General features: G+C 42.2%; 1 protein-coding gene across 1 annotated transcript in view; it reads right to left on the minus strand.

Moving 5' to 3' along the window:
- The window catches only part of LOC125451748 (centrosomal protein of 192 kDa-like), a 214,670-nt gene that overhangs the window by 16,152 nt on the left and 171,003 nt on the right, over positions 1 to 27,515 (minus strand). Inside the window, exons 51-56 of the mRNA XM_059646356.1 lie at positions 26,368 to 26,566; positions 22,540 to 22,619; positions 12,350 to 12,445; positions 8,132 to 8,251; positions 5,368 to 5,480; positions 3,598 to 3,724 (exon numbers count right to left, since the gene is read on the minus strand). Coding sequence (XP_059502339.1) covers positions 3,598 to 3,724; positions 5,368 to 5,480; positions 8,132 to 8,251; positions 12,350 to 12,445; positions 22,540 to 22,619; positions 26,368 to 26,566 — 735 coding nt within the window. The remainder of the gene's footprint in view (positions 1 to 3,597; positions 3,725 to 5,367; positions 5,481 to 8,131; positions 8,252 to 12,349; positions 12,446 to 22,539; positions 22,620 to 26,367; positions 26,567 to 27,515) is intronic.

Consider the following 27,515-nt stretch of genomic DNA (forward strand, 5'->3'; position numbering starts at 1 on the left):
CGCAACACATCCCCCTCACCCCGCCCCCGCCACAACCGCCCAAAGAGGATCCCCCTCATCCTCACATACCACCCCACCAACCTCCGGATACACCGTATCATCCTCCAACACTTCCGCCAACTACAACCCGACCCCACCACCCACGACATTTTTCCATCCCCACCCTTGTCTGCTTTCCAGAGAGACCACTCTCTCCGTGACTCCCTTGTCCGCTCCACACCACACCCGGCACCTTCCCCTGCAACCGCAGGAAGTGCTACACTTGCCCCCACACCACCTCCCTCACCACCATCCCAGGCCCCAAGATGACCTTCCATGTCAAGCAGATGTTCACCTGCACATCTGCCAATGTGGTATATTGTATCCATTGTACCCGGCGTGGCTTCCTCTACATTGGGGAAACCAAGCAGAGGCTTGGGGACCGCTTTGCACAACACCTCCGCTCGGTTCGCAATAAACAACTGCACCTCCCAGTCGCGAACCATTTTAACTCCCCCTCCCATTCCTCAGATGACATGTCCATCATGGGCCTCCTGCAGTACCACAATGATGCCACCTGAAGGTTGCAAGAACAGCAACTCATATTCCGCTTGGGAACCCTGCAGCCCAATGGTATCAACGTGGACTTCACCAGCTTCAAAATCTGCCCTTCCGCCTCCACGTCCCAAAACCAGCCCAGCTCGTCCCCTCCACCCACTGCATCCCAAAACCAGCCCAGCCTGCCTCTGCTTCCATAACCTGTTCTTCCTCTCACCCATCCCTTCCTCCCACCTCAAGCCGCACCTCCATTTCCTTCCTACCTACCACCTCATCCCACCTCCTTGACCTGTCAGTCTTCCCTGGACTGACCTATCCCCTCCCTACCTCCCCACCGATATTCTCCTCTCCACCTATCTTCTTTACTCTCCATCTTCGGTCTGCCTCCCCCTCTCTCCCTATTTATTCCAGAACCCTCTCCCCATCCCCCTCTCTGATGAAGGGTCTAAGCCCGAAACGTCAGCTTTTGTGCTCCTGAGATGCTGCTTGTCTGCTGTGTTCATCCAGCTCCACCCTTTGTTGTCTTATACTGGTTTGGAAGGTGCTGTCTTGAGTTGTTGCAGTGCACCTTGTCGGTGGTACATATACATTTCTGCCACTGTACGACAACACTGGAAGGAGTGCATGCTGAACAGCTCAGACAGGGTGGCATTTCGAGCATGCTGCTTTTCCTGCTATCAAGCTTCTTTAGTGTTGGAGTGGCATTCATCCAGGCAAGGAGAGAGTATTCTAGCGCACTCCTTGTGCCTTGTAGACAGCAAACAGGTTTTCAAGGAGTCACGTAGTGAGTTACTCATTGCAGAACTCCCAGGCTCTGACCTGCTCTTCTAGCCATTGTATTTATATAGCTGGTCGAAATAATTTCTGGTCAATGGTAACCCCTGTAATGTTAAGTGATGGTAACATCAGTCAAAGTCAAGAGACAATAGTTGGATTTTCTTGTTGGAGATGGTCATTGACACTTTCAACTGTCAGCCCAGGCCTGCCAGTTATTTAGGTCCAGCTGCTTTTGGACGCTGACTGGTTCAATATCTGAAGTGTGGTGAGTGGTGCTGGACACTGTATAATCAAACATCATTGCCCCTACCTCCTCTGAAGGACAGTCTCAGACAAAGCTGTTTTAGATGGTTGAACCTCGGGGTCCTGAGGAAATTTTGCAGTTATGTTCTTTAGATGAGATGACTGACCTCAACAGAACATAGTCTTCCTTTGAGGTATGTTGTGTTTTGTTTGCTACCCTAAAATTGTGCTATAATCGATACAAATTGTTGCTCCATCTGCTACCTCCGATGTGATTAAAAAAAGTAAACTCTTCTTGTGTGCTACTTTTGTATTATTAAAGAAAAGCAGTTCGGACAACTTTTATACAAGACAAGAATATTACTCTATCGTCTCGCTATTGATATGCCCATCCCTTCCCATAATGGATAAACAGTTGAAATGAACAGTTCAGCATCAGTTATCTTTGTTGACCTTACAAATATGTTCAACAACTTCAACACAGACTCAAATGCAAAACTTCAGACAACAGCAACAAATTATCATTTTAGATAGTGCCTTTAACTTGTAGAATCTTCAAGGAATCTCAAAGGAAGGAATCAAAAATTGATACAAGCCGGAAGTGATGACATTCATATTGGTGACTGAAAGCTTGCTCCTTGTATCTTTTTTGCCTCAAAAATCGAGGAAGAGAAAGAGGAAGAAGAGGAAAAAGTTTAGTAGTAAATTCCATAGCTTCATACCTGGATACCTGATACACAGCTATCAATGTTGAGGTGAAGAAAGTGGGGGAAGATGCAGCCAGAATTGGAGAAATATATTGTAGGATTGACGTTGCTTAGAAATGGAGACATGAAAACAAATTGATTTATACACTGGGATGAAAACTTCCAAACTGGAACACGAGTGTACAAAGCACAGAACTTATTGCAAGTTAGCACAGGGGTCTGGGAAAAATAACTGGGTGGTAACAGTTTTGATGGAATAGGGCTGAGTCAGTAGTTGGCAAGTTACACAGTCAGGTGGTCAAGATACAGAAACTGGAGGAAGATGAGCTTGGTTTAGTGTGGAAGTGAAAGGGAACAATGTAGCTGATGCCTATTAACAAGGAAATCCACATGTTTCTTACACTTCTAATTGGATGCAAGAATGATGGGTGCAACTAAAGGAGGAATTTAAGGAGCAAAGCAGGAGAAACAAACAGTCTAAGTTTTGAAATGTTGTGTTTAGCAATTTGCAGAGAGCTTCTCCTGGAGTCAAAATTAATCAGATTTGCAGATGATATTGAGGGAAACCCAGCTACCTAGAATAGCTTATGCACAAAGTAAAGAATAGCAGAGAGACCGGGCATGTCAACATTATCTTGTCTGCTGTAAGGGGCCAGATATAGAAAATACAAACTATTTTAGTTGTAAACTTGGAAAGGTTCTTTTAAAAAAAACTATGGCCAGTAAAGGATCAGATTCACTGTCAATTTTTGGAAGTTAAACCTAAAAAAGGAAGATACATTTTCTCTGTAACCCATACTTCAGGAACAATTCAGGAAGCAAATTATTTCAAGATAATAAAATGTGAGGCTGGATGAACACGGCAGGCCAAGCAGCATCTCAGGAGCACAAAAGCTGACGTTTCGGGCCTAGACCCTTCATCAGAGGCCCGAAACGTCAGCTTTTGTGCTCCTGAGATGCTGCTTGGCCTGCCGTGTTCATCCAGCCTCACATTTTATTATCTTGGAATTCTCCAGCATCTGCAGTTCCCATTATCTCAGCAAATTATTTCAGTTGTGCATCCCAGGTTTGTTGAAAAGAAACTTGGAAATCCAGGAAAAGTTCCTCAGTATTTGATCTCTAAACATCTGGTATTAAGCAATAATCAATGATAAAAAGAAATTGGTAAATCATTGAGCCCTCAGCATGTCTCAAAACACTCGAGTAGTTCCTCGTGAGCAAGGATCCTTCTGCTTTATGTCATCATCCTGTTTTTAATAAACGTTTTTAGGGATGATCAGAAATTGGCAGTAATATTTACAGTGTTTCAACTTGCTGGGCAGAAGGAACTCACCATGTGTGCAACAGATGAACTATTGCGCAAATTAATCTTTAACGTGCTTGATTCTCCAACAGGTGTTGCTGGAAACGAGTACAGATCCTCAGGAGCAAACACACCTTTGAAAGGTGGCTGTTCTTGTCTGAAAACAACGAACTTAAATTTTAGATTGGCTGAAATATCAATTTGCAAGCTGGATTAGTTGCAATATTCACAAATTAGATATACAGGCAAGCAAAGAAGCTGCAATCAAATTCACAATCTATCTTGTCTTCCTCAGTTGAGATTGAAATGGATAGAGTTTCACCTTGCATAATCCTTACCCAATGCAGGTCAGGCGAAGACTATGTCCATTACTGTCTATATATAGGGATACAAACTCAAGGGTCTTTTCTCAAATATAATTTTCTCTGGAACAGCCATAGTGCTACAATCAATCATAGGAACGTCAAGTTAACAGACAATCATTGAGAAAAATCAAAGGCTGCAGCAGCTTCTCTTGGTATGCTCTAACAAAATATTTGAGAATATACATTTGAACTGGACATACTAGCTGCTTGAACCTGCTCTGTTATTCAATATGACGCTGGCTGATCAGTTTGCTTTTTAAATTCCACATTTCCATCACTACCTGACAACCCTTCATTCTCTTGCTTAAGAAGAATCAACTTACACCTTAAAAACACTCAATGACCCGCTTCCATTGCTTTACGAGGCAAAGTTCAAAAATTGTCTAACATTTTGAGAGAAAAAGATTCGCTTAATCCCTGTTTTAAAAAGTGAGGAGTTGCTTTTTCGGACCGTGAACCCAAGCCTGCAAAAGAGGTTTCTGTTTCACCTTGTCATGGCCTTATGGAATCTTATATGCTTCAGTCACCACTCCCTAAAAACACTCTAAATTCCAACAGAAACAAAATTAAGATCCAGGTACTTTTTGATACCAAAATTGAAACATGCATTCTTGAGGCCTAGGGCCTCCAGACTATCAACCCAAACATTATCAGCAATCATTCTACTTATTAGTTTTCCACCCTACTTTAAAAGGAGAATTTAAAAAATCAAATGGGAAAGTAGGATGAAGTTTTCAGGTCCAATCAAGTTATTTCAATGATGTGCAATGCAAAAGCTTATTAGATTTCTAATAAGACCACTGAAGTTCAATTCAACTCAAAAGGACAGTGTGGAGAAGGGAAGTGGCTGTGTGAAAGTGTCATCAGGTAAAGGACAAGATCAGGAATGGCTGTAACATCAACATATAATCTCTCACATGATCATTTTTATGTCCCAAGCAATTGTAACTTGGCAAAATTGTAATACTTTTGACCGAAGAAACAAACAAGAAGTTCATAACATGTCAACAGGGGGAACAAAAAAAAAGTAGAACTTGCTCAAGCAGTTCTTCACCAATTTAAGGGACTGGGCTAGACAGTGATAATTTTCCCTGCTAGCTAGAGAATCTACAATATGACAGCAGACTTTTAGGAGAAGGTGCCAAAAATTTTGGAATGAGATGGAAATAAAATTTCATCAGTCAGCAGGTTGAGAATTGATGAAATTCTTTACCCAAGAACTGTGAATAATAAACTGTTAAATATATTTAAGGCTGACGTAGACATACATTTGGTCTCTCATTGAACCAAGGAGATATGGGGAGCAGGAAAAAGTGAATTTAAGGACAATGATCAACCATGATCATATTGAATGGTGGAGCAAGCTCAAAAAAAAGGGCCATCTGGTCCACCCCTATTTCTTGAAATGTGCTTATTGCAATTTTGTTTTACTAACCCTTTTCTGGCCAATCTTTCTGATATAGATTTCCTTGTTTTCATTGCTGTTTCAGTTTTCACCAGTTTTGTGGATGAATCAGTTTTCTTGGAGCTCTCCTTAGCTTTTGTCCCCTGAAGTAATGAATGCAAATTATCTCGTCAATCAATCAATGAAATTAACAAAAATGCCATATCAAGTTATTGAAGTATGAGCAGAGGAGCAATATCAAGTTTACTTATCCATTCAGCTGTAGTATCAATTAATTTTAGATCACTCACATATTGCGGGTATTAGAAATGCCAACATTCATTAACAATTCTGCATTGCCTCAAGGTAGTAGTGAGCTGTCTTTTTGAATTGCTGCAGTCTGTATGGTGAAAGTGCTCTCAAAAGTGCTGTTAGGCAAGGAATTACAGGATTTTGATCCAGTAAAGTAGAAAGAGTAATATATTTGCAAGCTAGGATGGTGATCTTGTTGTCTTGAGCATGCTGCCCTCATCATGATGAGGAAGAGCTTTGGCACATTGTTGCAGTGAATCATGTACACGGTACATATGTACCATGGTCACAGTGCACTGGCGGTAGACAGAGTGAACATTAAAGGCAGCGGATAGTGTGCTAATTAAGTAGATTTTTATTTGCCAGATAGTATCAAACTTAGACTGTTGTTAGTCCTATAACTTCCAAGAAAGTGGAAAGCATTCCATCACATTCTTGACTTATGCCTCGTAGATGATTTTGGTGAACCAGCTGCCACAGAATTTCCAGTCTCTGACTGGGTCTTGTCGCTACAGTAGTTATGTGGCAAGTCCAGTTCAATTTCTTGTTGACAATGAGCACAAGAAGTTGATGGAAAATTCAGTGGTGACAATGTCAAGGAAAGATGGTTAGAATCTCTTGGAGGTGAATATTGCCTGACTTTTGTTTGGCAGTGTTACAAGCTCTTGGGTTTGCCACACTTCCAGAAATGGTCTGCTCTAGTATCTGAAGAAATATGAATGGAACTGAACACAGGAACTCCTCCAGCCTAGATGTTTGGCTTCTTTGGTGCTGGTAAAGTCTCCAAACAGGGGAATTTTATCCCAATTTCAAATTATTTCAATTTTATCAAAACTCCTTATATGACATAGTCAAATATGATGTGAAAATCACACTCAGCTCTGGAGATCAGCTCATTCTCATATTTGGATCAAATTCATGAGATCTGGAGCAACATGGACCTTTTGGTGATACAAATATCACTTGATCACAATAGCAATGTCCCTCTTTTGATGATTTAAAGTCCAGCAATGGGAAGTAATTGGTTGGACTTTTGTACTGCTTTATAGGAACAGGCAATTTCCACAAATAGTTGAGAAATGCCAGTGTTGTAGTTGCACTGGAGCAGTTTGGCTAGAGATTCAGCCAATTCTGGAGCACAAATTTTCAGCACCCCAACCAAGATGCTGCCCGGGCCCACTGCCTATGATATTTAAATGTTTAGTTTATTTCTGCAGTAGTTTCTTTTTACATGAATTCAACAAATATTATACTTTCTTGGCACTAATCGAGGACACCCAGAATGACACAAAACTAACTAGAATCTGTCTCTCAAACAGCTCATCACACCAGGCTGACCGTTATACACGGGATCGAGGGGTGGTGGGAACAGTATGAAATTGAAACATTTCAAATAGCCAAAATCAAGTAGTGAACATACATAGAACATAGAAGAACATCGAACATTACAGCACAGTACAGGCCCTTCGGCCCTCGATGTTGTGCCGACCTGTCATACCGATCTCAAGCCCATCTAACCTACACTATTCCATGTACGTCCGTATGCTTGTCCAATGACAACTTAAATGTACCTAAAGTTGGCGAATCTACTACCGTTGCAGGCAAAGCATTCCATTCCCTTACTACTCTCTGAGTAAAGAAACTACCTCTGACATCTGTCCTGTATCTTTCACCCCTCAATTTAAAGCTCTGCCCCCTCGTGCTCGCCGTCACCATCCGAGGAGAAAGGCTCTCCCTATCCATCCTATCTAACCCTCTGATTATTTTATACGTCTCAATTAAGTCACCTCTCAACCTTCTTCTCTCAAGGAACTGAAGACAGGAACTCCTCCAGCCTAGATGTTTGGCTTGTTTGGTGCTGGTAAAGTCTCCAAACATTCACTATACACTCAAATCATAGTACGATCATTACTCCAGCTTGTTTTTGGTCTTAACTTTGCTGATAGCCAACATGAAAAATGCAACTTTGATATTCAAAATGTGATTGCTGTTGCATGATGCTGACGCTACTTTCCCGAGATACTCTTCAGCTTTCACATTCTCGATACATGATTGTTCAGCCAACGCACAAGTGCATTTTTGCCATAACACACTGATTAGCAAATGTTTTGTCTGTATTCGCAATGTGTCTACTTTATAAGGCTACAAATCCATTAATTCTTTTCAGAATTTTTTTGGCTGCTGTCCTGCTTTTAAAAGATCATGCATCGATCCAAATAGTTTTTGTTTGCACTATATCACACAATGCAAGGAAGAAAGAATACATGCTCATTCTCTATTCATTTCCATATAGCAGTGGAACATGTTCATTGTTCTTTGTTAAACAGTATACTTGACAATAACTCCCTGAAATTTAACACATACTCATGCGCTCTCCCATTCAAAAATTCTAATTGGGAATGTCAACTCAAAAAAAAGTGTGATTGAACTGCTCAATGTTAAGTTTTTAAAGCCAGGAAAATATAGATCGCAAAATGAAGCTGAAACTATAGTCAACACTCACCACTCCACGAAGCTGAAACTGAATTTTGTGTTTCCTGTGTGGTTCAGCAGCCAGACGACATTCCAAATCCCAGAACTGAGAATAGTCACCTTTATCTCGAGGCATAAACATAATTGGCAACTTCAAGAGATCAGATGATGTTCCATTTAAGTATGGACTACACATTTCGTTTGAAATATAAACTCAACTGCTCTGTGGTAGAGACGAGCTGGTTTACTTTAAATAAACTTGAAACAAAAGTGGAATTGCGGAGGCTCCACACAGTATTACACAAGCATGTTAATTTTACTGAAAGTGGACTCAGAGGTGCTGATAGTCTGATATCTTTGGGTGGGCAATAAAAAAAAAGAACTGCCCACTTCTGGGTTGGTTTTAAGTAGCAATTTGGTACAGAATTGAGAGCAATTGGGCTCTCAGACCTCCAAAAGACTGCAAATAAGTCAGATTAGTGCTCTCACTGAGTGGGAAAGGAATAACAAAGACATTGCAAAGAAAGAAAACTTCTAATTTAACCAAAGGCCTAGGTCTAACTGACCACTAACTGAATTGCTGTGGTCAACATAATACCAAAAAGAACTGAGAAATTCCACCTAATTTTCCCTTTTGCTTTCAGATCTTGATCAACCTACTTCATTCCTTTCTACCAATATTTTTTACCCATGATAATCCTGGAAAACTTGTTTATCTTATCCTTCTTATTTGTGTATGATTATGAGTACACTTAGATATTGTTTAAATTGATAGCAGCAAACTTATCCTTGTGGCAAAATAGATTAATAAATAAGTTTTGTTTTCTTGATCAATAAACTTGGCAGTAGTTTCTTTATAACAAAGTGTGAAGCTGGCTGAACATAGCAGACCAAGCAGCATCTCAGGAGCACAAAAGCTGACGTTGTGGACCTGGACCCTTCAGAGAGGTTAACTAGGTCATAATCAAACATCAATCAAAGTGATTAACAGTGGGGCTTGATTTTCAATTATTTCCTCCCATCAAGGACATGACAACCTGAAAACCACTGAATATTTCTTTGTTTGACTTTCAGGCGCTATAATACCCATTCAATAACAATTTATTATTGTGGAAACATTCCGATTGCATTCCACATTCAAATAAAGTTGTTTATCCTGTAATGTTCCCATTTGCCTAGCAATTGTACACAAAAGAAAAGTCAAGATAAGCTTTCTAACCTCTTATGAGCTATATAGATACTAATCTCAAGGCAAACTTTTCCTTTAAGAGTATTTTGGAACATTTCAATCAAATCATTCATAATAAGTCTACTCAGACATTGGAACAATTACTGCAATGCAATAGACATAGCATATTGTTAGAAGTTGGATATACCACAAGCAAGGATGGTGAAACACTAAAGTCATGGCTTCTCTTGTTCATTAGAATAACCAGAACCAAACATTTTGTACAATTGCTGCTCACACAAGCAGCATATTTGAGGTATTTACTATATCAAATACACATTAAGGAAATAAACGAACAATCTTAGCAATTTTCAATCCCTTATTGCAATAAAGTGGTAGGTGACTGGTGCTGGGCCTTCATCATTCCCTATTTTGTTAGTGCCCTATTTTGCCAGGCCACGAGGGTGCTCCCTCATTACAGCGAGATGACCTGTGGTGGTTTAACCTGAGGGTACCACAGCACAGCCAGGATGGGAACTGAACCAATACGACTATAAGAACACAGAACAACAGAGTACAGAATTGGCCCTTTGGCCCACCCTGTCTGCACCAGTCATAATGCCATTCTAAATTAATTCTATCTCCCTGAAAACAATTTGTATCCATCTTTTCCCTGCCTGTTTAAATACCTTAACATTACCAGTATACCAGCTTCTATGGCCTCCCTTAGTGGCATGTTCTAGGCATTTATCACCCATTGTGTAAAAACTTTCTCCCCCTCACCTTGAATCTATACCCCCTAGGTGACACTTCCACCCTCTGAAAAATACTCTAACTATCCACCCTATCCATGCCCCTTAATTTTATACATAAGATTGCTGCCTCAGGCTCCATTGCTCTATCGAAAACGTAACAACTTGACTTATAGTTTATACACTCCAATTCCAGGGACATATTGATAAATCTCTTTTGCACTCCGTACATCATTCCTGTATTGGGGCAAGTGGAACTGTACAGAGTACTCTAAAACGTGGCCTAAAGTTACAGCTGCATCATGACTTGCCAACTTTTATACTCCATGGCTTGACCTCATGCTGTTTATGCCTTTTTTTATTCACTTGGTGTTGTCACTTTCAAGGAGTTGCACCCCAAGATCCATCTGTATAATCAATGCTCCTAAGGGTCTATCTATTTAAGCTATATTTTGCTCTTGCATTTGATCTCTCAAGATGCATCACCTCACACTGATCTAGATCAAACACTGTCATTTTTCTGCCCAACTTTTCAAGTGATCTAATATCCTGCGGTATCCTTTGACAACCTTCCTCAATATCCGCAACTCCACAAACTTGAGTCATTTGCAAACTTTTGAATCAGTCTGCCTACAATTTCATCCAAATCATTTTCATGTGTTATAAGCAGAGCTCCCAGTACAGATGCTTGTGAAACACCATTGGTCACAGACCTCCAATCAGAAAAACATGCCTCCGTTTACCAACTCACCGTGGATCCCATATGACTTAAGTTCCGTCACGGTAGGGTCATCTAAGAAATTAACAAACATTTTACTTAAGTCCATGTAGATAATATCCACTCCCTATTCTCTTTGTCAATCACGTTTATGACTTCCTCCAAAACTCAACTTATGAGTCAAGACACCACTGCATAAATCCATGCTGACTATCCTTAATAAGTCTATTCTTTTTCAAATGTGAGTAAACCCTGTGTGTAAGAACCTTCTCCAATAATTTCCTTACCTTTGATATAAGGCCTATAAATTTCCTGGATTATTCCTATTGCCCTTCTTAAACAAAAAGGAACAACAATGGCTATTCTCCACTTTTCTAAGACCTCTCCTGTGCCTACCAAGGGTTGGTGTTAGCTCAGTTGGCCAAACGTCAGGTTTACAAAGCAAAACAGAGTGATGCCAACAGAGGGAGTTTAATTCTTGAACCAGCTGAGATTACCATGAAGGACTCTCCATCTCAACCTCTTACCCCACCTGAAGTGTCATGGCCTCCGGTTAAATCATCACTAGTTGTGCATCTGCAATGAGAGACTAACTTATGGCCTGACAAACCATGGCAATTTTACCTTAAAACTTTTTAGCGTTTAGAAAATAATGCTGGACTGGACCCTGCAGAACTGACTCAGTGACAAGGCAAATTGTACCGAATTTGGAAACAGATCAGAGAATGTTTGATACCTAGAATGGGTGGCTGTCTTACGCACAAGGATTGGTCAGGCTAAGCTTGTATCCGCTGCAGTTTGCAGCAGTAAGAGGCAATGTGATTAAAACAGAAAATCCTGAGTGGTCTTGGCAGGGGAGATGTCGAGAAGATGTTTCTTCTTTTGGGAGAATCTCAAACTAGGGGTCACTGTTCTTAAAGAAAAAAGAATCAGCAACTGCCCATTTGAATGAAGTGAATTCTTGAGGCTCAAAAGTCTTTGGAACTCTTTTGCTTATAAGATAGTAGAAGCAGAGTTCTTGAATGTGTTTTGAGGCAGAGATAGATAATTTCTGTTGTAAGCAAGGGGATGAAAAGTTTCAAGGTAGTCAGGAATGCTATACTGAGGTTAATTAGATCAATCATGATCTTATTGAAAGGCAGAACAGGCTCAAGGGTGTAAATGGCCTACCCCTGCTCCTGATTTCTACATTTATGGTAATTATAGCTTGGACATCTCCCATTTATTTTAAACTCTCTGCAGACTGCCACTCATGATTTCCTCCCACAATCCAAAGATGTGCAGGCTAGGTGGAATGGCCATGCTAAATTGCCCATAGTGTTCAGGGGTGTGTGGGTTATACGGGGATAGGGTTGGGTCTGGGTGGGAAGCTCCAAGGGGTGGTGTGGACTTGTTGGGCTGAAGGGCCTGTTTCGACACTGCAGGGAATCTAATCTAAATCAATAACTGACTTCATTGTGATGGCAAAACAAGAGAGAGAGATGGAGAAAGTGGGCAAGAGAAACCGCATTTTTTTAAAAAAAAGTTTGCCTACTTTAATACAACACACTACCAAGTACAGGTGTCATTTAAAAGATGGTATAATTTCTGGGTTCTTGTACTGGATCTTACCTTCTCTTTAGTAAGTGCCTGCAGTGTTCCAGACAATCTACAGCACCTAAAAACTGTATAGGTCGCTCTGTAAATGTCTCCACTCTCATCCACCCACTGTTGGTTATCGTAAAAATAATTAAGTTTTAGTGATTTAATCAACAGGCACTCTTGACAGAAACAATATATCAACTGTCGTGCAACAAAATATCATTACAGCATCAAACACGACAGTGCTGATAGCATTTGTACCATTAAAGTGTATCTTTCTGTTGCATTGAGCTTAACTATCTTTTAAAAAACTAATCTTTTATCAACCAAACTGCAGCTGTACTGTATACGTTGTCGTTTCTAATTTTATATATAAAGATTTTTCTTTAAACCCATGATAAAGCATCAGCAATAACATTTTCACAACCCGCAACACGCAGAATCTGTAAAGTAAATGCTTGTAACTTAAGGCTCCAACAAAATAATCCGGTATTCTTGTCCTTATATCTTTCTGGAAAAGTCACAGGATTGTGATTGATATACACATCCATCTCTGATGAATCGTTTGCAACGTACACGTTAAAGTGTTGTAAAGCTAGTACCAAACTAACTCTTATTTAATGGTTGAATATTTCTTCTGGCGGATATGGAGTTTGAAAAATAATCAATTGGCCTTTCAATTCCACAATCATCCTTCTGTAACAACACAGCTCCAATAATTACATCACGTGAAATGTGGCGTGGCTAAAACTGGTGTGGTTAAGTGATAATGAGATCTGCATGTGCTGGAGAATCCAAGATAACAAAATGTGGAGCTGGATGAACACAGCAGGCCAAGCAGCATCTCAGAAACACAAAAGCTCATGTTTCAGGCCTCGACCCTTCGTCAGAGAGGGGGATGGGGAGAGGGTTCTGGAATAAATAGGGAGGGAGGGAGAGGTGGACCGAACATGGAGAGAAAAGAAGATAGGTAGAGAGGAGCGTATAGGAGAGAAGGTAGGGAGGGGATAGGTCAGTCCAGGGAAGACGGACAGGTCAAGGAGGCGGGATGAGGTGGTAGGTAGGAAATGGAGGTGTGGCTTGAGGTGGGAGGAAGGGATGGGTGAGAGGAAGAACAGGTTAGGGAAGCAGAGACAGGCTGGCTGGTTTTGGGATGTAGTTTGGGGGGGGGGGGGGGGGGGGGGGGGGTTGTGTGTGGTGGATTTTGAAGCTTGTCAAGTCCACATTGATACCATTGGGCTGCAGGGTTCCCAAGCAGAATACGAGTTGCTGTTCCTGCAACCTTCAGGTGGCATCATTGTGGCACTGCAGGAGGCCCATGGTGGGCATGTTGTCTGAGGAATGGGAGGGACAATTGAAATGGTTCGCGACTGGGAGGTGCAGTTGTTTGTTGCAAACCAAGCGGAGGTGTTCTGCAAAGCGGTCCCCAAGCCTCCGCTTGGTTTCCCCAATGTAGAGGGAGCCACACCGGGTACAATGGATACAATATACCACATTGGCAGATGTGCAGGTGAACATCTGCTTGATATGGAAGGTCATCTTGGGGCACGGGATAGGGGTGAGGGAGGTGGTGTGGGGGCAAGTGTAGCACTTCCTGCGGTTGCAGGGTAAGGTGCCGGGTGTGGTGGGGTAGGAGCGGAGTGTGGAGCGGACAAGGGAGTTGTGGAGAGACCACTCTCTCTCTCCAAAAGGCAGACAAGGGTGGGGATGGAAAAATAGCTTGGGTGGTGGGGTTGGATTGTAGACGGCAGAAGTGTCGGAGGATGATGCGTTATATCCGGAGGTTGGTGGGGTGGTGTGAGAGAACGAGGGGGATCCTCTGGGGGTGGTTGTGGCAGGGGCGGGGGGTGAGGGATGTGTTGCGGGAAACACGGTCATGGGCATTCTCAACCACTGCAGGGGGAAGTCGCGGTCCATGAAGAACGTGGACATATGGGATGTGCGGGAGTGGAATGCCTCATCCTGGGAGCAGATGCGGTGGAGGGGGAGGAATTGGGAATAAGGGATGGAATTTTTGCAGGAGGGTGGGTGGGAGGAGGTGTATTCTAGGTAGCTGTGGGAGTCAGTGGGCTTGAAATGGATATCAGTTTCTAACTGGTTACCCGAGATGGAGACAGAGGTCCAGGAAGGTGAGGGATGTGTTGGAGATGGCCCAGGTGAAATTGAGGTTGGGGTGGAAGGTGTTGGTGAAGGGTTGGTGTTGGCGAGCACCTCCTCCCACCCACCCTCCTGCAAAAATTCCATCCCTTATTCCCAATTCCTCCGCCGCATCTGCTCCCAGGATGAGGCATTCCACTCCTGCACATTCCAGATGTCCACGTTCTTCAAGGACTGCAACTTCCCCGCCCCCACCCCGCAGTGGTCAAGAACGCCCTTGACCACGTCTCCCGCATTTCCCCACAAGACATCCTTCACACCACGTCCCCAAAACAACCACCCCCAGGGGATTCCCCTTGTTCTCACATACCACCCCACCAACCTCCGGATATAACGCACCATCCTCCAACACTTAGGCCATCTACAATCCAACCCCACCACCCAAGCTATTTTTCCATCCCCACCCGTGTCTGCCTTCAGGAGAGTGGTCTCTCCGCGACTCCCTTGTCCACTCCACACTCCCCTATTACCCCACCACACCCGGCACCTTCTCCTGCAACTGCAGGAAGTGCTACACTTGCCCCCACACCACCTCCCTCAACCATACCCCAGGCCCCAAGATGACCTTTCATATCAAGCAGATTTTCACCTGCACATCTGCCAATGTGGTATATTGTATCCATTGTACCCGGTGTGGCTTCCTCTACATTGGGGAAACCAAGCGGAGGCTTGGGGACCGCTTTGCAGAACACCTCCGCTCGGTTTGCAACAAACAACTGCACCTCCCAGTCGCGAACCATTTTAACTCCCCCTCCCATTCCACAGACGACATGTCCACCATGGGCCTCCTGCAGTGCCACAATGATACCACCCGAAGGTTGCAAGAACAGCAACTCATATTCAGCAAGGGAACCCTGCAGCCCAATGGTATCAATGTGGACTTGACAGGCTTTAAAATCTCCCCTCCCCCCCACTGCATCCCAAAACCAGCCCAGCCTGTCTCCGCTTCTCTAACCTGTTCTTCCTCTCACTCATCCGTTCCTCCCACCTCAAGCTACACCTCCATTTCCTACCTACCACCTCATCCCGCCTCCTTGACTTGTCCGTCTTCCCTGGACTGACCTGTCCCGTCCCTACCTCCCCACCTATACTCTCCTCTCCACCTATCTTCTTTTCTCTCCATCTACGGTCCACCCACCCCTCCCTTTTTATTTCAGAACCCTCTCCCCATCCCCCTCTCTGAAGGAGGGTCTAGGCCCGAAACGTCAGCTTTTGTGCTCCTGAGACGGTGCTTGGCCTGATGTGTTCATCCAGCTCCACACTTTGTTATCTTGGTGTGGTTGTTAACACTGTTTTTAAATTCTCAAATGCCTCCTGGCATTGTTCGTTCCACCAAAGTGTTGTGCTCTTTTTAAACAAATCCATGAGCGCTGCTGCCACACTAGTAATACTTGATACAAAGTTCTGTTGAATCGCTCAATCCTAAAAATCGTAGCACTTCCTTCTTTGAGGACGGTGATGGAAATTGCTCAATGGCCTTCATCTTCACATTCTCGGCCACACCATCCACGATAAACATTGTGCCCTAAGAATGTCACTTCCACCTTCACAAATTCTGTTTTTGCTAAGTTTATGACAAACTTGCTTTTCACAGTCTCTCAAAGAAGTCTGCTAAATGCTCAACATGCTTTTTCCACAAATGGCTAAAGATCACAAAGTCATCTATATAAATGGCAAAATTAGTCAATCCTGCCACAACTCTTCTTAAATCTTTGAGATGTGGCTGCTGCATTTTTCATTCCAAAAGGGCATAACTTGAAATTCATGTAGCCCATTTGGGGTTACAAAAGCAAACACTTCTTTCACTCTGTCCGACAAAAGGTGCTTGCCACCAACCGCGAAGCAAGTGTGACTTTGTGATACAAGTGGCTTGTCCTACATTATCCACACAATCCTCCACCCCTGGAATGGGCAATGGGTCAGATTTTGTCAGAGTTGACCTTCTGAGAACCTACAGAAAATCATGGCTAACCATCAGGTTTGGGAGCCAACATGATTCAGCGAACTCCACTCACTTTGATTTGGCTCAGTCATGTTCTTGGAGGAGCGCTTCCACTTCCTTCTGTGCCTGCACAGTTTTGAGAGAGGATTAAGCCCGGAGGGGTGTTGCCTTGTCAGAACTGCACTCCTTCAGTCAACCTCGTAGACTATGGCGTTAGCCCTCCCCATTCTATTTCTACATGTTCTCATTGCACTGCAACAAGTCTTTCAATTCAGTTCTCTGCTCCTGGGTGAGCTGGCTCACTACCCAATCCCCATTCTTGAACCATTTCCTCATTGTACAATTTGTTCCGAGGCATATCAAAATCCACATCATCTGGATTTGATTCCTCATTCTGAGTGGCAGTAACTCATACCCGTTTCTCCTGTTCCTTTCCCTGTATTCAGCATGTTTCAGCATACTCACTCGACATACCCAATAATTTCTCTTCCTATCTCTGGTGAATTATCTGACAAATATCAGACATAACTTCCAAATCTAACAGGGACCACTAAACCTTGTTTTTGAAGGGATCTCCTACCACTTAACAGCATCAATACTTTATTGCCACGGGCAAACATATCAACTTTAGATTCCTTATCTGTTTATTTCATTAGGTGCTGTGCTAACTTCAAATATTGTCCAGCTAATTCACCTACTCTGTTAAATCTTTCTCTCACCTCAGATACATAATCCAACTGAGAGATCTCGGACTTCAAACCTATCACTTTTCTTTAATTTCAAAGGTCTTCTGACTTTGTGTTTGAATATCAATTCAAATGGAGTAAACTGAGTCGATTCATTTGACACATCTCTAATAGCAAATAATATAAATGGGATATTTTTATCCCAGTTACCTGGGTAATCCTGTCAATAAGCCCTCAGCATTGTCTTTAGGGCCTGATGCACCTTTCCAATGCTCCCTGGGATTCAGGATGGTACTGACTTGATTTACGGTGTTTAATGCCTAAGTAATTTGGCAGTAAAACTGGACCCTTGGTCGGACACAATCTCCCTGGGTAGTCCATAACAATGTAAAGAAAGCAACTCTTCCACAACCATTTTTGCCTTCACATTCCATAATTAAATTGCCTCTGGGAACCTGGCAGACACACCCATTGCGGGTAGCAAAAACTGGTTCTCACTTTTGGTTTTAGGGTGGAGACCTTCCCAAAATCAATCATAACCCTTATGAAGGGCTCCTCAAATGAAGGAATTAGCAAAGGTGCTGGTTTTATTACTGCCTGTGGCTTTCCCTCTTCTGACACTTGGGACAGGCATGGCAAAATTCAACCAGATCTTTATGTAATTCAGGCCAATAGAAATGTTTTTTTACCTTAGCCTGAATCTTCCTCACTCCTGGATGACCTCCTCCAGGTAATTTGTGTGCTACCCAATACTTCCTGTCTTTATTCCACAGGTAACAATCTGGTGAACTTCCAACCATTTCTCATCTGCACTAACCCGACATGAACCCAATTTTTGCCCTAAGATTTTATTCTTCGGTTAAAAAAACATTCTGCTTCCCTTTCAGAGTAGGCTTTGTGATGCAAATCCTTTATCGTCTCATCTTTTTATTGTAACTCCATTAATCTTCAGAACTAACCACCTCTGCATTATCCTCTACCTGCTTAGGCTCTTCCTTTACCATTTCAGAGTGTCACCTTACTGGATGTCAATCCTTCGTCCTGCTTTTGTTTACCCTTCTTGTTTCAGCTTGTGGCCGTGGGATCATAACCATACAGTCCAGAAAATTTCCGGAGTATTTTCCCTTTCACTTCTCAGTTCCCTGGTTTCCTTTCATCCGCTTTGCTACAATGGATATCACTCCCATCTTTGATCCAGTTATAATTGTTTAAAAACAAACTTTATTCTTGGAATGCCCAATTTCTCCCACAACTCCCCACTATCACTTCACCAGTCTTGATTGAATTTTCTAGCCTAATCTTACACACTAATTCTCTCTCCAGTTATTCCACAGATCACCACTTACTCAGGCAGCATTTCAAAAGGAGTGCAAATATTTTCAACTCTTACTGTTGGAGACTGACCAGCTCCTATTAGCCTCATTATTTTAACTTCTCAACTCCTCTCTTCTTCCTGAGTAAACCTGACCCACACAAGTGAAGCCTTTGAAAAGATCAGGCACCATGTTACTTTCCAGCCTGTGCCTAGGCTGTGCACGCTGCTGCAGCTTCTCAGCCTCCCTTGGGATTTCCTTCAATACTTCATCTAATGCACAAGTTTAGCCTCTTTTACCACATTCTTTTTCACAGTGCCTCTCTTAAACCACCAGGACTGAGATGGTGTGTGTTCCACATGATTGTAGTGAAAACACCTAAGGTCTTTCACCCCTTTTCCATCTTCTGAGGTTTCTTTTCTCATGTGATAAACTGTTCCCAGTGTCATCTACTTTTTGTTTTCCATTGAAAGATCTCTCTCCTTCCCAACTTCTATCCCTCAGAATGAAACTGCTGTCAGAAACTAGATTTTGATTTATGCACTAAGGGGTATTCATCTGCCATCTCTGCAGCTCTTCTTACTGTTTTAACTTTCTATTTCTCAACAAGTTCTTACCACTTCTGGAAGTAAGGTTTTGAACTCCTCCAGCAGAATAACGTCTCTAAGATCCTCACATCTTTTCTATCTTCAGTGCTCTCATCCATATATCAAAGTTGCTCTGTTTAATTCTTTCAAACTCGATACAAGTCTGACTTGGTTCCTTTCTTGCCTTTCTGAACCATTGCTTGTATGCTTCTGGTACCAATTCGTAGGCACTCTAAATAGGCTGCTTTACTTCTCCATAGTGCCTGACACCTCCTTTGACAATGCTGCAAACACCTCACTAACCCTGCCTACAAACTTGGTCTGATTTAACATCAGCCACAGAGTCTCTGGCCAGTTCACTTCTTTAGCCAATTTCTTGGAAGGAAATAAAAAAAGCTTCTACATCTTCATCAAATTTAGGTAATGTTTTGATATATTTGCATTTATACCTACCAGGTCTTTGGCTACAATAAATCTGCTCATCATCACTAAGTCTATCTTCTACCTACATTTCCATCATTTTAAGTTGGCTATCCTGTTTAATTTGCAACTTTTGAAGTTCAAACTCTCTCCTTCTCCCTTTCTTCCATTTTCTTTTTGTCTTTCCTCTGCTTATAAACGATAATTCAAACAATTCTCTTACCTGTTCAAGCTGCTTCACCTGCAATATAGCCATTTCCAAAGATCCTGACGGCGTTTCCCGCAAATTTAAATGTCGAGCTATTGCTATAATTACTACTACTTTTCTCACAGACAAAAGCAACCCAAACTCCAGTTTACCTGCCAATTCCAGCAGCTTTTCCTTGCTCACCTTTTGTAAAACCCCTGAAGTTACTTCATCCACCCTCAAAAAAGCTCTTGCTAACTGAAAGAGACATTATTGCCCTCTTGATGTAAGAAACAATAAAAGTGATGAAAATTAAACAGATTTTTCACCTCTAAACTAACTTAGATGTAAAAATCTAGGACACCAATCCCCAAGTCTGTTTAAATCTGCCGGGACCCAAGCCATCCGGATCCCAAATCTCAGCCCCCAGTATAAAGGAGTGGTTAAATAACCCATGACACTCACTTCACAATTAAAGAGTTGGATAACTAACTTGTTACTTTAACACAGTGAGCAAATTAACTAAACTATTAATAAACTGAATAGCTCCATTCTAAATACAACTATTCTTGAATAAAACAAAATTCTAATCATGCACTACTGCAATAAATACAAGCCCCAATTGTAAACCAAAATTAACAAAAAAATAGAATTGAGTGTCTCAAAATTATAGTCAGGTTGTCTTCCGGAATGCTCTGTGTCTTCTCTGACAAATTCTTCGTCAGGAATGTCTTCCTGGTGAATCCTTCTGTCAGGAATGCCTTCTCTGAATTCGTGTGTCAGGAATATTAACTATTTGCGCCGCAGGCGCCTTTACTTTAGATGGAGCTTACTCTAAGGCTTAGAGAATTCTGTGACAGCCAGTAATTCTGAGAGCCAAGAGATCTTCTCTCGAACGATGACAGTTGGCTCTCCCCTGATTTTTTGAATGTCCTTGCTGTTTATATCCTTCATGACATATCAATTTCTTGTAATAGGATTGATCCTATGTTGTCAAAACTGTCATATTTAAATTTAATTGGTTTTTGGTATTTAAGGCCCTGGTTTAAATTAACTGGTTAAGTTCAAAAACCTGTTTCTTGATAAAAATAATGCTTTGCCTGCTAAGTGTTTTTTTCCTATTCATTTTGAGATGTGGGCATCACTGGCCTGCTAGCATTTCTCGCCCATCCCTAGGTATAGCCTTTTGATACAAATGTTTCAATTCAGGTGCTCTGTGCACCTTGCAAGCCCACAGATATCATTTCTGAATCAATAAGCATAGAAAAAGCACATCTTACAAAGGGACCCACATACTGTTTAGCCCACAACAGCTCACAAATACCAAATTCTAATGTCCTGCCTTCCAATCCACAAGTACTCCGCCCAACTTTACAATAGTACCCATGATTACAGGTAAAGTTGTATTTGCGAGTGTCATTTCACAGTAGTGCACACTATACCATAAATTTAATTTCATTCCAGGAATTGGGTGGGAAGCAAGGGGCTAGAGTCTGGGGTGCTATTTAATTTGTTAGAAAGATGCACCTAGAACCAGTGACCTGACTCCCCACCTCCAAACCCAAAATCAACTTCCTGCAATAAATCAAGGAAAAGGATAAGGACAATTTCTCACCAAGAATGGAGATCCTCAAATGGCACCTTCTCTCATGGAGGACCTATCTGGAGGCTGGTCAAGTTCTGCAAGAAAGGCCCTGTGCCCCATCAACAGCACTGCTGGCAACACAGGCAGAAACAAAACTTGTCTGGCAAACCAACAACCTCTTCTGAACCAGAACTTGTTTGACAGGCTACATGTTAAGAAGGTCCAGAGGGGCAGTACATGTCATAAGTGTTTAGTTTCCAGGCATTCATTTGATCAACAGTGTTTGGAGACACATCTTGATTTTTCAAAGCAATGGGGGCTACAACAATAGTTACTAAGTACCTGACTGAGATTTCATCTCATTGGAGTTCCTGGAGTGGCCAGGTTTGATTTTTTATTTTGAACAGTGAATGGAACTCCTACTAGGGCCGTTAAATTCAGCCCGATATTAAGCGATTACCTGCAATGGTTAGTGGTGATCATGGGAACTGCAGATGCTGGCGAATCCATGATAATAAAATGTGAGGCTGGATGAACACAGCAGGCCCAGCAGCATCTCAGGAGCACAAAAGCTGACGTTTTGGGCCTAGACCCGTCTCTGATGAAGGGTCGAGGCCCGAAACGTCAGCTTTTGTGCTCCTGAGATGCTGCTGGGCCTGCTGTGTTCATCCAGCCTCACATTTTATTAACCTGCAAATGGTTAGATGGGTTAGTACATTAGATTATGCAACACCAAGCCAGGGAAGCAAGGTTCCAAGTTTCTCATCTGTCCAGAGTCAAATGATCTCAGCTGAGGGTAGTAGGCAGCATATACTTTGGAAAAACAGTGGGACATGGATTATGAAGTAAATGGAAAATGATGGCCCAAACTAGACAGTGGTAATGACAATGAACCGGATGGTAAATTGTGAAATCAGCAGAGGTCCAGTTAAATTCACAAATCCAGCAACTACCACACTTCCCCATAGATTGGGCGTGATCAAGTTGTCCTGCACTGCAATCAACAGGAATCAGTGAACTGATGAAAGGCTGCCATTTACATCTATTAGCCTTGCTGGAAAAACTCAAAAGAAATTTACAACTGATGGCACTGAGTTGCCTCATCGCACCTTAAAAGCTAATTTTATACTGGTGGACAACTGACCATGTGATTCACACTGATTGGCATTCAGGGTGAATAAACATTTCTCTTTAAAATCCCTCAAGTTTTAGTAACAATAATGAAAACAATTATAGCTAAATAATTTAAGATCAGTGGGACAATAATCTTAAGGTATAAATTTTAAGATCAAGATTAGCCTTCTTACAGTTTGGGCGTCAGAAGCTGTGAATGTGCCACTTACCTTTACATATGGTGGTGCAAATGAAGATAAAAACCACTGCACAGTTTCTTCCCCACCATTTTCAATTTCCAATAATGACTCTGTTGAGATTAATAGAAGAACGATATTTCAAAACTGAGTTTAGCACATATTATGATCTAACAGATAATAATATGAAACAAGTCAGATTCTGGAGTGAGATCTGGCTTCTAAGTAAATTTTATTTTTATTTTTGTTTATGGAGGTGGTCAGTCACTGAAGGTATTCACAAGAGGCTCCCAATATACTCGTGACAAAACAGCATAACATTATTATACAAAAGAAAAAAATAAGAACTATTTGATACAGCATTATCACCACATCAGAACAGATTCAACTTTTTTGCCTTAACAAGCGGTCTCAAACTTCAGTAAAGGATCAGCTCTGTCTTCATGCTAAAGCTGCTTGTTCAGCTCGCATGGCAAAAGCTGTTTCACACAATTCATGTCTCTTCTTGAAACCATTAAATAAGTCAAATCAGCTCAATTCATACTCAACATGGCTTCTACAACTGCACACCTACAACAGCTTGGAAGGATGTTTTCCTTGGACAACTCGAGTCAGAAATACAAGAATTTTTTCAAAAACAACTTGGGAGGTTTTCTCCAAGCCTGTGCAGACAGCTTGCAAAGAGTACCTCTGCTGTTAAAGACCTCTTCTCTGGATCAACCCGCTTCCATCTAAAACTACTTGTTTTTGAGAGTGTGCACAAGAGACAGTGTGCGAGACAGCGGTGCTCAGAATTTAAGTTAGCAATGGCTGGGGCAATTCAACTTCTCAGGTGTCTTGCTGTTCATCTAAGGTCATGTGATTTAGAGTCACCGGTCTACAGCACAGAAAAAGGCCCTTCAGTCCACCAAGCCTGCGTCAGTCAGAAACCACAAAGCTACGCCTTTCCTATTTTTCAGCACTTGGCCCACAGCCTTGAAAGGTCTTGGTATTACAAGTGCACATCGAAATACTTATTAAATGTTGAGTGTTGCAGCCTCTATCATCCTTACAAGGCAGTGAGATCCAGATTCCTACCACCCTGAGTCAAGCCTCTCTCTTACCTCAAATCTTTGGCCTCTGGTTGATGATCCATCCAAAGGGGGTAAAGTGTCTTCCTGTCTACTGTCTGTGCCCCTCAATTTATACATACCAATCATGTCCCCTGTCAAGCTCCTCTGCTCAAAGGAATTCAAGCCCAGTCTGTCCAATCTCTGTTCACAACTAAAATTCTCCTGTCCAGGCAACATCCTGGTAAGTTTTCTCTGCAATCACATTCCTCCTATAATGTGGATTCCTATCCACATATTACCACTCTCCTGTGGTGGAAAGGCTTGAATATTCCATGGATCTTGAGTGCCCTTAGGGGTTCTCAACTCCTGGCAGGGCTACCCATGTTGATGTCAGAGGGGAGGAAACCGACAAAGCACAATTCAAAATAAGGCCAGAAAACGATCGAGGCAAAAAAGATACTCAAGTGACATCAATGCTGCAATAACAGATGATGCCTGGAGTGGTACACAGATCCCAGCCCTTGAGGTTTCCTGCCACGGGAACTGGGTCTGGCTCTACCTTCTAAGACTGTGCCTGCTAATGCGCAGCAGCATTGTCACATTAAAATATGTTCCACGCAATTCAACACCACACATGCACACCCTCACCCTGCAATCACTAAGTGCTGGGACAGGATTGAGAGATCTGAGTGTGCCTAGCTTCAGACTGACATGTATGCAGCAGTTTGACTCAGTTGTTTCATTCTTGGTACAGGAAAAGGACCTTGTTTCAGTAGCTTTCTTTACATCTTTCTTCAAGATCGGCTCTGCTCACATTGCATGGAGAAGCATTGGTTTTGGGTGCAAACCCCATTTTGGACTTGAACATACAATTAAGGCTGCCATTACAGTTCATTGCTAGAGAGTTGCGACAATGTTGAAGGGATTATTATTCAGATGAGATGTTAAACAGAGGCATGACGTCTCTTCTCATTAGGATGTAAAGCGTGTAATGCCATGCATCAAAACAATAGTGGAGATCACTCAAAGACCTGGCTGACATTCTTCTTTCAGCCAATGCCAAAGAACGGATGAGCAGGATACGTCTTCGTTTACACATTGAGGAATCTAATTCTACACAAACGGTTGTTGCACTTCCCACATTACAATAGTAACTACACTTCAGAAGTATTTTATTCTACAAGAGCTCCCACATGCTGAGGTTGTACATAGTAGTATACAAGCTGTTTTTCCTGGGTTTCTTCCTATAGGATGCTGTCCAATTCAGCAGGAAAAAGGTGAACAGTATTTAATGAAATACTCTCATCCCAAATTCATTGGAGATGAAACAACATAGAACATTACAGCACAGTACAGGCTCTTCGGCGCTCGATGTTGTGCCAACCTGTCATACCGATCTCAAGCCCATCTAACCTACACTATTCCACGTCCGTCCATATGCTTATCCAATGACGACTTAAACGTTCCTAAAGTTGGCAAATCTACTACCGTTGCAAGCAAGGCGTTCCATTCCCTTACTACTCAGAGTAAAGAAACTACCTCTGACATCTGTCCTACATCTTTCACCCCTCAATTTAAAGCTATACCCCCTCGTGCTCGCCGTCACCATCCTAGGAAAAAGGCTCTCCCTATCCACCCTATCTAACCCTCTGATTATTTTATACGCTTCAATTAAGTCACCTCTCAACCTTCTTCTCTCTAATGAAAACAGCCTCAAGTCCCTCGCCTTTCTTCGTAAGACCTTCCCCCCCATACCAGGCAACATCCTAGTAAATCTCCTCTGCACCCTTTCCAAAGCTTCCACATCCTTCTTATAATGCAGTGACCAGAACTGCATGCAATACTCCAAGTGCAGCCACGCCAGAGTTTTGTACAGCTGCAGCAACTCTTGGTTCCGGAACTCGATCCCTCTATTAATAAAAGCTAAAACACTATGCCTTCTTAACAGGCCTGTCAACCTGGGTGGCAACTTTCAAGGATCTGTGTACATGGACACCGAGATCTCTCTGCTCATCTACACTACCAAGAATCTTACAATTAGCCCAGTACTTTGCCTTCTGGTTACTCCTATCAAAGTGCATCACCTCACACTTGTCTGCATTAAACTCCATTTGCCATCTCTCAGCCCAGCTCTGCAGCTTATCTATGTCTCTCTGCAACCTACAGCATCCTTCGTCACTATCCACAACTCCACCGACCTTAGTGTCGTCTGCAAATTTGCTAACCCATCCTTCTACGCCCTCATCCAGGTCATTCATAAAAATGACAAACAGCAGTGGACCCAACACCGACCCTTGCGGTACACCACTAGTAACTGGACAAACTAACAAACATTCCTCTCGTGTTTTCTTTGAACAAGGCTATACACTGCACGTGAAGCAGCAATTCACTGTCACAACTGGAAAGTTATACACAGAAGCAGACTAATGCAGGGCAGGATGTCCTTAACAGCAGCTGTGCTGAAATTAGCAGTTTCTAAGCAGTCAGGGCTCAGAAGATGTCTTGACTGCTTAGAAGGCAGCGAGATGCCCAATACAGAACCAAGTGGTTATAGAAGTGTCAAAGAGGAGGAATATAAATTTATGAATGAAGTCAAAAAAAGTGACCGAGAATCACTGAATCCCTACAGTGCAGAGACCATTCCGTCCATCAAGAGTGCACCAACTCTCTGAAACGCATCCCACCTTCAGTGCCACATGATTAACAACCAATCCAATGCCTCTGAAGTAAAGATCTACTGGCTTCAGTTTGCAGCTTATCTTCAAACAGCACATGAATTAACAACAGTTGGTTAGTTCTTGATTTTTACCTGAAGTAGACCCAGCTGATGTTGAGGGAAAGTGCACAGTTCTGTTCTTGATCTTTAGTTTGGTAGGAGGAGATATTAACAGAGGCTTTGCCAAATTAAGGTTAGGGGTCCAAGGTTCTATATCTAGCACAGCAGATGGGCTTAACACAGATGCCGAAGTGTCCATTATAACATCTTCACGGATTTGTACTTTAATTAACTAAAGAAAGAGAAAACATGTTATCACAATGCAATGCAATAGCTACTGTACTATTGCAAAGGTTAAAAAGAAAACCTTGTGTTCTATTAATTCATTTGAAGGATTAATGCAATTTATGATTGATAATATAAAAACGTGCTAACCCTCCTGAAATCATTTTGCTCATTTTGAAATGCAGAAGTTTCAGTCTTTTTAACAAAAGACAAAGTAACAGACAGCCATTCCAGAAGAACATTCATTGTATAACAAACAAAAAAAAACACTGGATATCATTACAGGAGGATTCATACCCATGTGCTGGTATTGGTTTTTTGGGGCTATCAAATCTCAACTCCTTTACAATTTAAGTTTTGCTGAAAGAGAGTTGGATTTTTTAAGCTTTTCATCTTGCACATATCAGCGCACTTAACTAAGGCAGCAAAGTGCAGGAGGGATTAATTTCTAATGCCAGTGTTGACCAAATGTCTACTGAACTGAATGTTTGAGGTATGCCATTGAGAATGCATCAAATAATGCCAATAGACAGTTAAACAACTCGGCTTTGTTGAATTTGAAACCAAGCAGTTTGCTTTATTGCCTAGCACAATTCCCTGGCCAAATGGTTGTCATCCATTTGTTGACTTGAAACGGATGAAGTGCGAACATAGGATCCTGGTCTTTTCAGACAGAAGATGTGCATTAATACACACAGCTTCCAGAAGGCGCAAGCATACAATGCTATGAGCCTAAGTGGCAATCTCAATAGGCGGTCAATATAACTTTTTTTGCACACACAATTATCCAAGCAATGCTGTCTAAGTGTGCTTCTGCATTTGATGACACTATTACAAGTTTTTCCAAGTGTGGGCCAGTTGTTTATAGTCAGTACCTTGCTTGTTGTGAGCAGATGAAGGTACAGATGCTGTGAACAGCTCGTGTTTGATCTAATCTGCTATCGTGGCATACATGC

Source organism: Stegostoma tigrinum, chromosome 5 (genome assembly GCF_030684315.1).
Source record: "Stegostoma tigrinum isolate sSteTig4 chromosome 5, sSteTig4.hap1, whole genome shotgun sequence".
In the NCBI taxonomy this organism is placed as follows: domain Eukaryota; kingdom Metazoa; phylum Chordata; class Chondrichthyes; order Orectolobiformes; family Stegostomatidae; genus Stegostoma; species Stegostoma tigrinum.